At 37.1% G+C, this 16,526-nt stretch overlaps 1 protein-coding gene across 1 annotated transcript; it reads left to right on the plus strand.

Annotated features, from left to right (window-relative positions):
- The first annotated feature begins 799 nt into the window (after positions 1-799).
- On the plus strand, positions 800-16,026 carry LOC105445020 (G-protein coupled receptor GRL101-like). Its single transcript, XM_030981436.1, has 17 exons — positions 800-863; positions 1,289-1,373; positions 1,844-2,016; positions 3,737-3,792; positions 4,832-4,948; positions 5,770-5,860; positions 6,256-6,408; positions 8,070-8,166; positions 8,535-8,660; positions 9,265-9,336; positions 10,442-10,513; positions 10,928-10,999; positions 11,584-11,664; positions 12,519-13,422; positions 13,913-14,054; positions 14,899-15,128; positions 15,769-16,026. The coding sequence occupies exons 1-17, from the start codon at positions 800-802 to the stop codon at positions 15,925-15,927; spliced, it is 2,694 nt and encodes an 897-aa protein (XP_030837296.1). The 3' UTR covers positions 15,928-16,026.
- Positions 16,027-16,526: the final 500 nt, after the last annotated feature.

Below are 16,526 nucleotides of genomic sequence, written 5' to 3' on the forward strand. Positions count from 1 at the left end.
CCATACATTATACAGCTTTACGCAGGGTCGTATTGGGCAGCGTGGCTCCATATCAATTCCTTCGCGCTCCTTTTGGGAGATCAACCGACCCGCGCGCATTTTATATTACATGACATATGGTAAAATTCTCGACATCTTTTTACACTTTTCTTTACCATTAAAAATCGAAATTGAGAATAATATCCTCAATCGAGATATGAGAAGAAGGAAACATTTCCTTTACATTCCATGTAAAACCATGCCCTTACTTGAAAAAAAACCTCCGTCACTTTGACGTTGAACTTTACAATCCATTTAAAAAAAATTACTCTCTCATACACAATGTCAATGGATCGGTCGCACTGTGCTCGATTGCCTTTCAATAAACCAATCTTTAACTTTGCAGCAACGCGTTTTGCGTCAAATTTGTAAATCCTCAATCACAGACAATGACATATGATACGTAAGCTTTTCATACATATAAATTTCATTTTGATTGACTCATTTTTAGCTCCGTCAATTTTCATGTCAAATCATGCTTCATGTCCCATTTTAGAAGCCCGACCCAGGGTTTTGTGCCAGCTAGCCCTGTATGCATGTACGTAATGCTATGCATACACATATAACTGAACATGCATAAGTACAGTACATGTACACACGCAGCGCAGCGCGTACGAGCGCACTGCACTACATTTCATTGGTTCAGTACCATTATGAAAATAGGGGAACAATTAGTGGGATGGGTTTAGTGCCGTCACAATAAACTTGCGCATTACACGCGTACGTATAATTAGAGCAATTTATGCACCCCAAAGAAATAATGAATACAGCCCGACCTCTCTACTCACAGAACTGCACAGATACCGCACAGTCCGGTCAAGGCGGTACGCGTATCGTTAAACTGCCAAATTTACAGAAATTGTGAGGAGCGCTTTTGCTATGAAAGGAATTGATATGGATAACGGTGTTTACTTATTGCGAAACTTTCTTGTAAACGGAAGGTATCCATTGTCCTCCAAAAGCGACCGTCTCTCTGACTGTTCAATCGACCCCTCTTGAATCTTCGTGGCTTGTGCAATTGCGAGCACTTCATGCATTAGCAAATAATTGTCAAGATGGTTGACACATGGTCGTGCAAGCAGACCTTGCGAGAAGTATCCAAAGTGGACCAATCATATTGCTTCTCTTCTGCTCAGATGATGTCTTTATGTTATTACAGAATTGCAAAGCATTTTTTGTTTTAAGAGGCAAATTTTTAAAAATATGGACTAAATTTGACGACTGAACTGTTCGCACGTTTTGATCGTAGGTCTCGGCAGAAGAGATGAACGTGGAGTTTTCTATTGGAATGACGGCACCCCTATGTCTTACACAGATTGGTACAGTCCTCCTCAGTAAGTCACGTGATGGAAAGTAATATTTCGCATAAAATTGTTATTTTTAAACCTTATGTAAGTTGTATCCTGTTTAAAAGTAAATAGTCCTAATTATTTTATTAAATTGTATTCATTTTTCTGAATCATTTCTGTGATTCAGCTCAGTATATTCTATGTAGGATATATGGATTACGTTTAAACAATATTCTTGTTCAGTCAGCGAAATAAAGTCGAAGGCGCATACCGAACCACGAAGTGCAGGTGTACCAAAGCATCCCATGTACACACTATTTTGAATGATAACCTTCTTCTATTGCTTCTTACATAATATATTTATAATAGAATCGCACGAATATTTTTTTTGGCACATTAATGTTTTGATAAGTTGAAGACTTTATTACTATTTTCGTATTAAAAGTTGCATTTCAGAAAGAAATGTTCGCTAAAATAACGTGAAAATTGTAAATAAATTGTTGATAAATTTTCAGAGGAGCAGGAGGTGACAGACAGCCTAATGGAGGTTTACTGGAAGCATGCACGATGCTAGTCTTCGATTCAGCCACTTCGACAGATCTGTCGACCAATCTCTGGCATGATGTAGCGTGTGCATCTCCTGAAACAAAGCAGTTCATATGTGAAACAGAAGCATCCGGAACGCCAGGTACAGTGATTTAATCTAGCCACACAAACACACACCCACCCCCACAATTATATATACATGTACGATGTAAATTAATACCACTTTTTGGAATATCTATGAGATGGTGTAGCAAAAAGTTAAACGAGACAATTTTCATTGCTTGAAAAATGTACGAGTATCCCAATATATGAAATACACCAAGACACACTCACACTTACACCTCCACTCACACACACACAATTTTGTGTAAGAATAAGAAGTGACTCTTATTTGCACTAATCTTCGGTCTGCCTATCATATTCATGGTACAATGTACATAGTTACAGACTTAGTTTTAAAAGTTCTCTTTTCAAAATGTCGAAAAGTACGTGATCTGTATGCTATAATAGTTTGTTTCCTTGGTTTACTTTTACTCTTTTCACAGATCTATCAGGGGAATTACTAATACATTTACCATCAATAGGTAAGATACTTCTCCATGCTTTGTTTCTAGTAGGTAGCAAAACATGGTCATAATACGTTTAAATTTCATTTCTGATGGATAATTTCGCACTTTCAATTGAAAGACTTCGAGTGGAATCTATTATATATGTGTGAAATAACAATTAGAATTGCTATAATAAGAACGGTATTTTGAATAGTATACAAAACTTACGCATACTTAATATTCTAATACAATGTGATTTTACCATTCTTTACGCGCTAATCTATATACAAAATATATATAAACGTTACCTATAAACCCCTGTCCTTTACGTCGAACGACGTCTTGCTTTCTTAATAGATCGGCGTCCAATTTATCTTGTTTACACGGCGCTTGTCTCATTTTTAGTACAATATTTTAACAGTTACTTCTATGTTTTTCATAATTACGTGAAACTTTTACGATGTGCATCTCATGCCACACTCCACCCAGGTGAAATAAATGGGTACCTGGTAGGAATTTATTCCTTGAAATGCTAGAGCGCCGTATGGCAGCCGTGCTAAAGCCAGGGTAATAATCGGGAGCGCCAGCAGGGTCAAATCTGACTGACATGAGCGCTATACAAGAACCCACTATTATTATTAATATTATGTTCAGTTGCAATGTAGTATCTGATAAAGTGGAAAATAAATTTACCATTCTATTGCTTCATTTAGACTCTGTCAGGTACTGCGGGACTAGACTTTTCCAATGTTCTGCGGGTGAATGCATCAGTAAGGCAATTGTTTGTGATGGAGTAACGGACTGTTTATACGGGAGCGATGAAGAGAGTTGTCAAGAAGGTAAAGTACAGATCAAATCAAAGCAATTCACTTATAAAATCCAAAATCTCAAATTCTCATGACTCCTTACAAAAAAATTTACATATTTGTTGGTCCCTAATCCTTCTCCTGTGGTACGTTTTGGTGTTAACAGGATTTCATTATGATACACAATTGTATACCTACTAGTATAGGGAAGCGCTAAAAATTATAAAGATCAGAAAAAAAAGAAGTAGCCCGGGCCACTTTAAGGTAACGATAACTAAATACACAGTTTGATTCTTTGTTTGTGGTTTATAGTTTTCTCTCAAATATTTTATTGTAGATATCTAAATTTGTTCTATAAATTATTTGTTTGCTAATACGATTATGTTCATTTTACCTGTTTTTTGTTAAACAAAGTGCACGCGGAACCGCCGAAAAGCTGTTTGGTTCGAAGGTGGATGGTGATTGTGGATATTTACCGTAAATAAATAAATACAATACAATACAATACAAAACTCTAAAGCCTCAACTCTAACATGTCAAGAATTTCGAAATATTGACACTCTTGTATGTCATTCTTATTGAGTTAGCATTGAAAGAAATTGATAATCGATAAATTAAGGAACAACGTACTAGACAAAGATTTATCAAAAATAATATTCAACTTTTTTTCTTCTGATTCAGTTTGTAATTCTGATCAGTTTCGATGCAGTGACGGGTCATGCATATCAATATCCTTTTATTGCGATTCCATCCCGCATTGCCTGGATAACTCAGATGAAAGTGAATGTGGTAAGTGAGATTTTCTTTTCTTTTCTTTTAAAGGGAGTGTGTCATGTGTCTTTCCCGTGGCCCTACTCGGGGCCAATCGGGTATAATGCGACTACGGACGACGCGACCGCTGCATTCACGTGCGTGCAAACATACGCGAAACCGAAGCGTGAGGAGAACTTCGGTCTGTTTCGCGAACGCTAGTGCGCGCTGACCCAGTTAAAGGTAATACAAAGTTTTGGTATGGGATCATGAATTTGGTTCAAATGAACATATTGGAAGCATATGCGATCCTACTCTATTCAGTGATCGTTGTCGCGGTTGAAATCGAATCTAAAGTTATGAAATTGTAAATCATAAACTTTATGTTGTATAGTTCCCTCTCAAGGTCAAGATATTAATTAAGCTATATAAAACAATGCTTCTTCACTAAAATCGACCGTTTAGCTATTCACGTTTGGAAATTGTATATCACAACTACATATTCTGATATTTTCATGGTCGCAGCTACCATTGTACGGCCGTAGGCGCTATTTGGAATATTATCAAAATTCGACGGGACCACCGGTAAATTTTCTAGTGCTTATAGCACATCCACAGGGGCATCATAATATATCAAAATTGTAAAAAATCAGTATCCACCTAATTTTCATGTTTTTTCTCAAAAACGTATACCTTTAAGCAAAATTAATTTTCCAAAACCTCAATGACTCCAACAACAAGTGCTACAGCAGAGCCTACAAGCTTGTGATGAAATTTCGTATCTCACGCAAAGTTAACAACAAGCATGCTCATGGAAATGTGACATTGTTAACCTGTTTTACTTTTCTTTCAGCCTTACCGCCTTGTACTGAAGATGAGTTTGCATGTAGCAATGGTCAGTGTATCCCAGCCGGCAAGAGATGTGATTTCATCAGCCATTGTTACGATAAATCAGATGAAGATGGATGTGGTAATAACTATACTTCATACACTATAATACAAATGTCGAATGTTAAATACCACAAAACCATTTTGGATTGTCCGGTGGATCTACATAACCATACAGGCCCTATTTCGTTATTTATACGTCAGTTTAGTGTTATGTGATTGTAGGTTATAGGTCTTAAGTTAGTCTTTGGTCCTATTGGTCCATATTATTGTGATTACGGAGTTAGGGTATAAGCGATACATTTAGTTTTCAGACCAAATAAACGTTGAACCATAGCGGACGATGTAGATCTAACAATGAAAAGATAATTTTATGGTAAAAGAAAAAAAATCGCTGTATTTTCCATGTTCGGTCATTAAATTATTATGACATTCCACATTAACAAAAATAAGTTCTATCTCAATACCTTGCCGTTAAATAATTTATTCAAGAATGCAAACGAGGCAAAGTGACGTGGTTTAAACAAAATGTAAAAAAGGAATACAATTTAAACATAAAAAGCGCTTTCTAATCTGGTCAATTCTTAAACTTCATTGTGAATTAGTGGTTCTCTGCCAGAACACGTCCTAGAGGTTGTCGGCTGATATTGTCAACTTCACAATATTCTAACGAAGTGACGCTTAACCTTTTTTCCGCCGTAAAACCGATCTATTCTAGATATATTGTGGGCAATCTATTTTGTCATCTTCACACTATTCTATGTGTAAGGGGATGCATTTAAATTCTACAATCCACACTATCATTAACAAAATTCTAGGTATACGTTTTATACTATCCTATCTTTTCTCCCCCCCCCCCCCCCCCCCGACACAGTGTTGGAGCTTTCTCCTTCGGCCTTTCAGTGCTACGACGGCTCGCTTTTTCCAAGTAAGGTACAATGTGATGGGGTAATAGACTGCATAGGAAATACGAACGAGGATGAATATGAGTGTGGTGAGTACGTGTCACTCTTCAATCTCCTACATTACCAAGTCCAATCCGGATGACTTCCACTGGATTACTTGTACCCGGACAACCACTGAGTATTTAGCCCGGTCAAATAGTGTGTTTATCGTCGTAAATCAATATTAATTTCCCCTAGGGCAAAACAAATGAAAAAATTAAAAATAAGCCAGCTTGTGGTTGTCATGTGATCGTTATTCCTCATTTCTGATGATTTTTTATTCCACCTGAAAATCGATTATAGGGAAGACGAAATGGTCTTTAGATAAGGCATACTATCCACTGTATTTCTCCTTCTTCAAAGTGTTACCTTATTATTGTACTTAAAGCCCACATAGGTCAATTGCCCAGATTAAATGTTTCGATTATTCACGTCTTTGGTACAGGTTATGGCAATCCGGATGATGCCTGTGATTCGGCTACAGATATCGTGTGCAATAACGGAGCATGCGCATCACACTCATCACGATGTCTTTATGAACTAGATGAATATGGCTTCTTCGCCGGATGTCGTGACGTCACACATTTAAGAGCATGTGGTAGGCGCCATTTTAATTTCAATGATGTCCAGCAGTATTAACGAGTGTTAAAACGCTTATTCTAAAAAGCTATATAATTTATTTTATCCGTTTTTGTCAGCATGAGAATATCTTTTTCGAGTTTAAGAATGACTTTGAAGTGTAAGGCATTTCTTTGCTCTTGGAAATGTTGCCTAAAAATTATCATTCATAAAGTGCTTGTTTCCAAGAGTTTATTTACAGCCGCAGTAAGAACTTAAATTCAGTTATAATACATAAAAACAGATCAAGGAAAAGAAGGGCGTAGTCGTTTTTCTTATAGGAATTCACAGGTCATTTAAACTTTTTTGTCAAAAATATTACGCATTTGCGTGTATCACGCATTGTTTCTCAGTTAATATTCTCAAAATTTTTCGTTCTATACAGATGATTTTGAGTGTCCGGAGTCATACCTAAAGTGCCCCTCCTCTTACTGCATCCCCCTCCGATATCGATGTGACGGGAAAATGGACTGCCCCTCCGGAGAAGATGAAGCCTTTTGCGGTGACTTTGGTCAACGATTTTCATTAGATTAGATGGATGGATTCAATTATAATAATATGTGTATACACTAGTCGATTGGCAATTCGAAAGAAATTCGCAGAGCCATTTTGTTAAAGTTTGCAGAAAGATATTGACATGACAGGTTGAACGATATCATTGATTTGGGGTTCGAATTCGAGAACCTAAAGGTTTTTTTAAAACCTTTAATTACGTCGTAGTTGTTTAGCCCGAGCTCTTAGTATGTTGTGAAACTAGGTTTTGTAGAAATATTCTTTGCCATCTTTTGAAATCCATTAAGCAGCTTCTAAGGTCCATAAAAGAAAAAGAAAAGAATCTCGAAGATTTTGGTATATCTATGCCATGAAAAATTCAAAGTGGCAAATGGAGAATTAGTGGTTTATAAAGAGTTAATGTATATTTCTGTTTTATATATTACTGAACCTCTACCGCTTTATACATCAAACTTAGATCAGTATGAATGCCCGGATGGATCATACCGATGTCATGGGCAACACTATTGTATCGGTCTTGATCACGTGTGCGATGACATCATACACTGTCCCAAACAAGACGATGAGGAATTTTGTGGTATGTGATATTCACTATTTTTCCGAAATGAACATAATTATGGTATGATTCATACACCTGTACAGCAAATGACGTGTATATTTAATTTGAATGTTGTTACTTTAGGCTTGTGTACATTCTAGTTAAAATATCAAACCACTTACCCTTTCAACAATGATAAAACAACAGCAACAACGACGGAATAAATAAATGAATTAGTGAATATTGATCAAGTAGTACAGATTCGGGTACGGTAGTCAATGTGGTAAAAATTTACATTGAAAACTTACATTACTGTATAAAAAACTGTTAACAGAAAATGATAAATATTGTTAATATTAGCATGATTGGTAAAAAAAAGAATAATGGTAATATATACGCGTAGTTTTATGCGTAAAATATATCATGACGTAGTCAAGTAGGTACTTCAATAACATCATACTATTAACAATAGAATGATAATATATATATGTATGCTGAACACATTATCATTGTCAGGAAATACTAAAATATTGTCAATACTGGTATTTTGAATTAACATGTTAATGGATTGGATTTTGTTTGTCCAACAGGTCAATGCCCTCAAGGCTGTAAGTGTGATGCATTATCCTACTCCTGCCATCCGGACCAGGTCGCTCTTAAGCTCCTTCCCCGCCAGCTCAGAAAATTGTAAATAATTTATAATATATATATTTCACAAGATTTTATTTACAAGGTTATGCACTTGTGTACACACAATCATTGCGGTATGTAATATTTGAACTGATTTATTTTATGAAAAGATGAAATATGAAAATCTATAGTTTCGGAGCAGTTTTTCACAGAAATAAACTGATTTGATTTGAAAGTTATTGCTCTGAGTTAAGCATGAAGCCAAATATGATGATACTTAGGTTTTTATTTCATTCCATTTTACTTAGTCCATGTTTTTTAAGTACCGGTGTCCTCAGACATTTGAACAAAATACGTTTAATCCCTAAAATCTCCCTGTTTGTGCAGTGTAGACTCACCCATATTATACCCATCATCTTCTTTAGATCTCTGATCTGCGATGGGCTAGCTGGCCCGTGCAATTCATCATTGCGGATTGTGACGAATGATGACGTCACAGAAGAGACTCGTAATCAACTCATGCCCGTAGTGATGCCGTCTTTGATTTCTTTGTAAGTATCCGTTTAATTTGGTCTTTGACTAATTATTATTTTGTGTATAAGTGCTTTTTGCGATTTTTCCTTTTGTGCACCTTAAGTAAATGATTTCGAGTGGTCGATCTGGGCCTTTATTAACCTTAGTCACACCGCCAACCCGACTCCACACCGATCCCAATCCGAACGATTCTTGGCCACTGATGGTAATGTAATTTTTGTTCTGTCTGGGGTCGGTCGCGTTGGTGTGACTGAGGTATTATGAATCCTATGATATTATTATTGGTATTAGTATTATTATTAGTAGAAGTAGTAGTAGTAGTAGTAGCAGCAGCAGCATCATTAGCAGCAGTAGTAGTAGTAGTAGGATTGTTGTTGTTAGTATTGTTCTTATTACTGTTTTGTATTATTATAGGCGCAGAACCAATATCAACACGAAAGTGCTTTGCCAAGCAATGTGCGATATTGTATGATTAAGTTTTAATTTTATTTCCTCTTCTTTTCTTTTTGAAAGACTTAGTGACGATACAAAAAGAACAAAACGATTTTCGTTAATGGTTTTTTTTGTCAACCTGATACAGATAATTGGACATACCGGTTTTAATTTGTGAATAAATTACAGGTACTTGGAAGCATCATTTCTGGAAGAAATTCAACAAGGTTCATTTCTGGAAAACAAAAATCTTTTGAATTTGTAAGTATGTAGTCCTTTACGATCCTGTGTATTGTGTACTAGAGGTTTTCATTTCTACTGGCATTTCACCGAGAACGTCGCTTTAGAGCCACAGTACTTCTAATGAACATCCGGGTAATGATCGATAAATCTACCGGATCTGCAGGAGGCAAATGGTATGCCAGAATCCTTGTTAACATACAGCAGCCAAACTTTGATACTAAGAATGAATAACATTTAAGAAAAATGCAATATCAAAATAATTGTCAGTGTGTTACACTATGGCTACATGGACGGTTCTCAATACAGCATGACCCATTATGCTTATTTGGTCACACTGTGGATCTTAGGAGAACGAATAATAATGGGTCTACTGTGGTCACTAGACGAGCTTAACTTAATACCTAACGAATATTGATGCCCACAGAGTAAAATTTATCACACTTTGGCTACCGAAAAAACTGTGAAATAAAGAGACCACAGTGTGGTAAAAATGAATGTGACCATTGTAGCCACTAAGAGAATTGTGGAATATTGGTACGGAAGCGTGACGATATTGGATATTAACACACTGATCACTGGTAGAACTGTGAGATATAGGTACCACGGACTGCTTGCAATCACACTGTGTCCACCAGAAGGGCAGAATTGTGGAATATTGGAACGACAGCATGACGAGAATGAATATTAGCACGATCTGGATCAATCGTAACTCTTTATAAGACGGAGCCCAGAATACATCTAACCACTGTGGTCACTGGGATGGCTGTGAAATATAGGTACCACAGTGTAATCAGAACGAATACAATCGCACTGTGGGTACTTGGAGAATTGAGGAATACAGGTACTACATACAAAGTGATCATTATATGGGCTGTGATATATAGATACCACAGTGTGATCAGGATGTGTGTCATCACTGTGATCACGGGGAGAATTATGGATAATGGTTCCACAGTGTAATTAGAGTTTATACAATCACACTGTTGGCACTTGGAGAATTGAGGCATACAGGTAGTAAGAACAGTGTGATGACCACAACTCGGCAACATTAGGTACAGTTTACCAACATTTATGCCGGGATATATATGCATGTATATACCAATGTGTTTTTTTTTCATTGCAGGAATTTGGCGAGGAACAGTATTCGCAGTCTATTTCGAGGTACTTTTGATGGTCTTTTTCGTATGAAGACGTTGTAAGTATCAACCTGTGAATTCATGTTAACCAAGGCTCATACCTTTATGACGTTACTTTATTATCATCAATATAGCTTCAAAGCTCTCACTCCTACGTTTTGATTTGGATGGATTTTCTCCTTTGATCTCAGTAAAGTCTAGCTACGCAAGATTCCGATAAAATTTCAAAGAGAGCAGGAAACATCGGTATTACATTGGAGCTTTGTAAATGTATAGTTCCATCCATTGACAGCACAGGAAATGTGGCAGCATTCGAAAATGGAACAATTCCGATTACATTTTTGTTAAATGAAAAATGGTACAGTTGTTTGATTTCAAACAGCAAAACCATCGTCTCTGCTTTGTGAAACCATTCTTAGTGCGATCGACTTATGATAAATAAACTGTACTCTATTGTCATTAATCTCTTTCAGAAACCTTTCCAAAAATCCACTCACGTTAGTCGAGGCGGGGGCATTTGGGAATCTCACCCTTCTCCAAGAATTGTAAGAACCGTTATCTAATTAGATCTTTCATGTAACCTATTTGTTATCTATAATGTTAAAATAAAAATAAATATATTTATACTGCTTTAACTGAAGGCCCTGCAATTTTTAATACCTCAGCAAATGACAGGTACCCATTTCAGCCTGGATAGAGAGGGGCAAGTGTGGATCAATATCTTGCCAAAGGACGTTAGTGCTGGGCTGGGATTCGATTCCTCTATTCGAATCAACCACTATACCACGGCATCTAAATAGCCAAAGATGTGTAGAATATTGCCCAATTATAAATGCTTACTACTTGTACTCTGAAAAACTGTGTAACCCACATAAGCTTGTAATGCCATTTCGCCACACAGTCTCAAGTCTTTCCAGAAATCAATTCAAAGGCAATTTCAGTACCCTATTGTGTATTCCATAGAAATGATATTACATGTAATACATAATACGGCAACAGTATAGTGTTCAAAACCATTAAATGGGCGATGACCTAGGTTATAATGAATCGCTGTTTGAAAGGTTGATTTTCCGAGAAGATTTGGAGATCGTGTTAAACGAATAAAATTGATTTACGGATTTCTTTTCAGGGATCTTCGTGGAACCGACATCACCGTCACAACAGACACAGGACGTGATATGTTCCTAGGATTGGAGAACCTACAGCATATGTTCGTTTCTTAAATCTAATATAAACTAGACCGTTCAATGATTGCAGAATTCATGTTTACGGTTTGATGAAACAGAAATAATAAGACACAGGAATGTTATGCGTTTTGGCCAATTATTTATTAGTTTTGGCCGATTATTTGATGTAAAAATTTTGAAAAAAAATTTGAAAAAAGTTTGCTCTTGAGGAAAGTGTCAGGAAACGTCGAGCTGTGTCATTAAATCATTATTTGCTAAAATGAATAAGGTACCTGCCTCTTGACTTATTATTTAAGTGCAATGCTTGTATATATGACCCAGTCACATCCACAAAAAAAACCTATCCGAAATCATTAGAGATCAAAGACAATCCTGTATTCGTGGCCCAAAAGATAAAGATAAAGTTCGTGTTTGGATTACCATTATAGCGTCCATTTCCCCTGTATACTTATTTTTTCATATTCCAAACTCTTCCAGGAACAGAGTTCTTTTGATCATTTCGTGCAACTTACTGCTTTTTCACTATAAAAGGAAAATGTATAAGCATGGAAAGGTCACGTATCAGATATTTTGAGAAAACGGTTGTAAGACTCGTCAAAAATGTCATCTTTCCACATTACTTTTTTGTTTTTACTTAAATGGAATTTATAGTTAATAGTTAATAGTAAATAGTAGAAAGTATCATAATATACATGTACAAACAAGGATAATGATGCAATTATGAATTTACTAATGATGCCTCAATCTTTAAGAAAATCAGCAAAATTTAGTAGGGTCCTAGTAAATTTGACGTAGTTTTATTTTATATTTACTATACTTTCAAGTCAGCATGTTATTGATTCTAAACGTAACCAATATATCATATTTCTTTCAATAGACATGCTGACCGTTACGTCTTTTGTTGTCTCGCTGGATTGGTGGATTCGGTCGGATGCAATGCACCACGTGATCAATTCTCATCATGCGAAGAACTCATGGCCAGTGGAGTTCTACGGATTTTCATCTGGATTCTAGGAGGCAGTGCTTTCATCGGAAACGGGTTCGTCTTCGCCTACAGGGTATTCAATCAAAAGAAAGACAGAAAAACCTTTGTTCAGTCCAGTTTCATCACGAATTTGGCCATTTCTGATTTTATGATGGGTCTGTACATGATCACGATTGCATCTGCTGATATCTACTACAGGGGGAACTATGCCTTGCATGCTGATGAATGGCAGTCTAGCGCCCTCTGCAAGGTGGCGGGGATGCTTTCGGTCATATCAAGTGAGGCTTCTGTCATGTTTATCATGATGATCAGTGTTGACCGGTGCATTCACGTCCTTCTCCCCTTCAAACAAGGACTCCATCTCTCCCCCACAGCTGCTCGATGTTCTCAGCTAATCATCTGGGGTCTCGGAACTCTGGTTAGCGTCCTACCTGTGGTAATCCCAGCATACAGCAAAGGCAACTTCTACGGACAGTCCGGGGTCTGTTTGGCTCTGCCTCTGACCGTTGACCGTCCTGCAGGATGGCATTACTCAATCTCCTTGTTCATTGGAGCCAATTTTGTAGCCTTCCTTGTGACCCTGCTCTGTTACCTGGCTATGTACATCCGCTATCAACAGTCCAAACAGATGATTGCTCAGACAGGTAAAGGATCCAGAGATGACAAAAGACTCACTGAAGATATGAAGTTGGCATGGAAGATGTCACTGATTGTCGGAACTGATCTAATTTGCTGGTTCCCGATCATCGTCATGGGTCTCTTGTCAGCGGCAGGGAAACTTACTATATCGGCTCAGGTGAATACCCACAAAATTATATGTAACTAACATTACATACTCAACTAAATTAAAAAAAACGCTAACTGTAAATGATTTCTGGCTGAGTGGAATGCAAAAATCCTTTTCGGTCAGGAGTGCATTTCTTTCATATCTTACAGACTTCGAATTTCCAAAGTACGAGGCAGCAGATATAAGAAACGTGTTAAATAAGATATCTGATTCCAGTAAAAATGATGCTCCAAAGCTTTGACCTTGGTTCCATAATCACTATTCATTACCACAATCGAACACAGGTTAAAATACAAATGTATTAATGTTAAAATAATTAGCAGATAAACGAATGCATTTATATTTGTTTCTATTTGTGTGATGTGTTTATAATAGAGTCATTGCTGAAATCTGATGTTTTGCTCTCGGCTTATCTCGGAGCTTGTCTTTCCATTGAATTCGATTGTTCGATGATTGTTCCTTAATGAAAGTGTCTTCTTCGCTTTTATTCTTTTGATAGGTGTATGCCTGGACTGCTGTTTTCGTCCTCCCTGTCAACTCATCTCTCAACCCTTACCTCTATACACTCTCTAGTATGCACGGGAAGAAACAGAAGGCCAAGAAATCTGCCAATTCAGTTACAGAATCGAATAAAACGATTGGTACGCCATTTTGCATTTCTAAAACTTGTTGGCCAATCAACAATTAGGGAGACAACCATTATTTGGAGGTCAACTTTACAACGCAAGTTCTGCATCAAATATTACTGACAGAATTGTGATGAATGATCACCGCATCCTAAGATCTTTGAATCTCTATCTCTCTGTACTCAGAGGCTGTCTCAAGTAATTTCCATTCAATATTTATTTCATATTTTTTTAAATATCCCATCCATTCAATACTTTACATATGATTTTCCAGCGTTTCATATTCATTTTAAATATCCCATTTATATCGCCTTATATGCCTACATTAAAAACATCCACAAACGTGACTGCAAAGATTTTCAACACATCAACCTTAGACACTATCAATATCCTTGTGCATCACAATGTTCAATGTGCGAATATGACAATGATGTTAATTCGACGATGAATTATAAAGGTATTTTTGAAAGTCTATACGGTCGTGTTCACACAGGGGCGTACGCAGGGGGGGGGGGGGGGGGTTCAAAATTTGAAAATCGCGCCGAAAATTTCGCAACGACTCAGCAAGCCGCTGAATAAGGGGGGGGGGGGGAGCAGTTCCTCCAAAACACACACCAAAAAAAAAAATGAGGGGGGGGGGGTTCGACCCCCACCCCCCCCCCCCCTTGCCTACGCGTCTGTATTCACATGAATGGCCGAGCAGCTCATGAGACTCGATAGGATATTTATGAAAATAGTAAATCTTATTTTTGAAATATGACTAAAAACAACGACGAACAAGCAGCACCCCCTTCAGTAAAATTGTATGCAACTTCTTTTAAATGTGTTATGCTCGTTGTTTCCTTTTTGTAAAATATAGAGAGCAGCTTTGGGGATGGAGACGGTTCTTCTACGGCTATAGCTACCCCTTTTACTATTCGGCCCGTCCCGGTTGTGCAGCACCTTGAACACTGGTTGAAGGGTGAATCTCGTGACTTGACCCGACAAGAACTTGAGGTCATCGGACAAGACATTAGCCAATCACATGCGCTCTTGAGAAAGGCTGGCAACACCGTGGATGGATGTTTAAAGAACATTGTCGTTCAAATAGTGAGTAAAGTAGAGTATATATTTAGACCGATGATATATCAATCAATTAATTAATTAATCAATCAACCAGATTTTTTTGTATAGTGAATAGTGTGGTTTTACCTACTTTGTTCAACGGGTGCTAACCCAGCCACTTGGACAGCTATTCACCCATAAATAATAAAATATCAATATATAAAGAAGGCCCGCTGCTTCGACATAAATATATAACAGTAGAAACAAATTCATGTTTCCATTAAAACTGAACAAACCTTAGTGAGAATACAAATGTGCTGACAGCCTAACTCATCCTTCTCTTGGCCGTGCTAGCCGATACATAAAATTCATTGTAGGCCTCTTGATTTTATATCAAAAATTCGACTATCGTCCCCTCGATCTGGATGTGTACGGAAGGCAAAAAAGATAACCGCAGTGAATAAAAGGATATTATGAATTATAAACAAAAATGAAGAAATAATAATAATAGTAATAGCTAGTTCTAATATAGCGCTTTCCAGGACCGAAGGCCCTCTCAAAGCGCTCTACAAATATATTTGCTATCTTTGTTGCGTGCTTGTTATTGATATTATAAACTTTTGATATGGTATTAGTCATCGTGACTGTTGATTTCAATTGATTTCACTTGATTTTCATTTCAAAGGATGGAGCTAATAGAATCCAGAGGGCCTTTGTGATTTTGGATCCTCCGACGTTCAATTTGGTATCGGATGAGCAGTGCAACGATGAACCTAACCAGGCCAATATCAATCTCGCTAAGGTTATGGGGTTACTCCAGGAAATACACGAATTGAAGTATTAAAGGCCTACTGGACAACTTGCAATGACGATGGAAACGCCATTAATCTCAACAACAACATTGTAGCTACTTGCTCCCTCTATAATATAAAACAATGCCTAATTGGTGCCTGTTGGTCCCCCATGATCCTCTTTTTCTTATGTTAATTGTGAGATGAGTTGATGAGATAGCCACCTGTCAGTGACCTCGCTGGGTGGTCTAATCCCTGTTGTCCACTCTAGTACAGAAGGCCTTTAAATATGTGTATATAATTATAGAAAAAACAAAATGGCTACAGTCCTCGAGACCAACACCCAGACACACCGTCTCGCAGGAAATCTATACAAGAATATTATCCGACTTTTCACAAGACCAGCTGACATCGAAACTGACAGCCCAAGAGACCAATACGATTTGTCAAGCTTTCTAGGCTTTCGGTCTTGTAAGCAGTTGGTTTTCCTTGAAGACCTGACATATCAATTATGTATATATATTATATATATATATATATATATATATATATATATATATAGATTAATCAATGGGGCTCCCTCTATTGTTTTTATTGTATCATGCTTTTGAGTCATGCACCCTTCAAGTACAAATTATTTGGATAACGAAAA

The sequence above is a fragment of the Strongylocentrotus purpuratus genome, unplaced genomic scaffold (genome assembly GCF_000002235.5).
Source record: "Strongylocentrotus purpuratus isolate Spur 01 unplaced genomic scaffold, Spur_5.0 spur5_scaffold_12, whole genome shotgun sequence".
Taxonomy (NCBI): Eukaryota; Metazoa; Echinodermata; class Echinoidea; order Camarodonta; family Strongylocentrotidae; genus Strongylocentrotus; species Strongylocentrotus purpuratus.

Bases quoted from the DNA above. Each gene is read 5' to 3' on its own strand.
- LOC105445020 (XM_030981436.1), top strand. From the start codon at position 800: ATGAATACAGCCCGACCTCTCTACTCACAGAACTGCACAGATACCGCA. The intron at 2,017-3,736 runs GTACAGTGATTT...ACAATACAATAC, and splicing joins AGAAGCATCCGGAACGCCAG to AAAACTCTAAAGCCTCAACT. The intron at 11,000-11,583 runs GTAAGAACCGTT...ATTTCTTTTCAG, and splicing joins CTCACCCTTCTCCAAGAATT to GGATCTTCGTGGAACCGACA.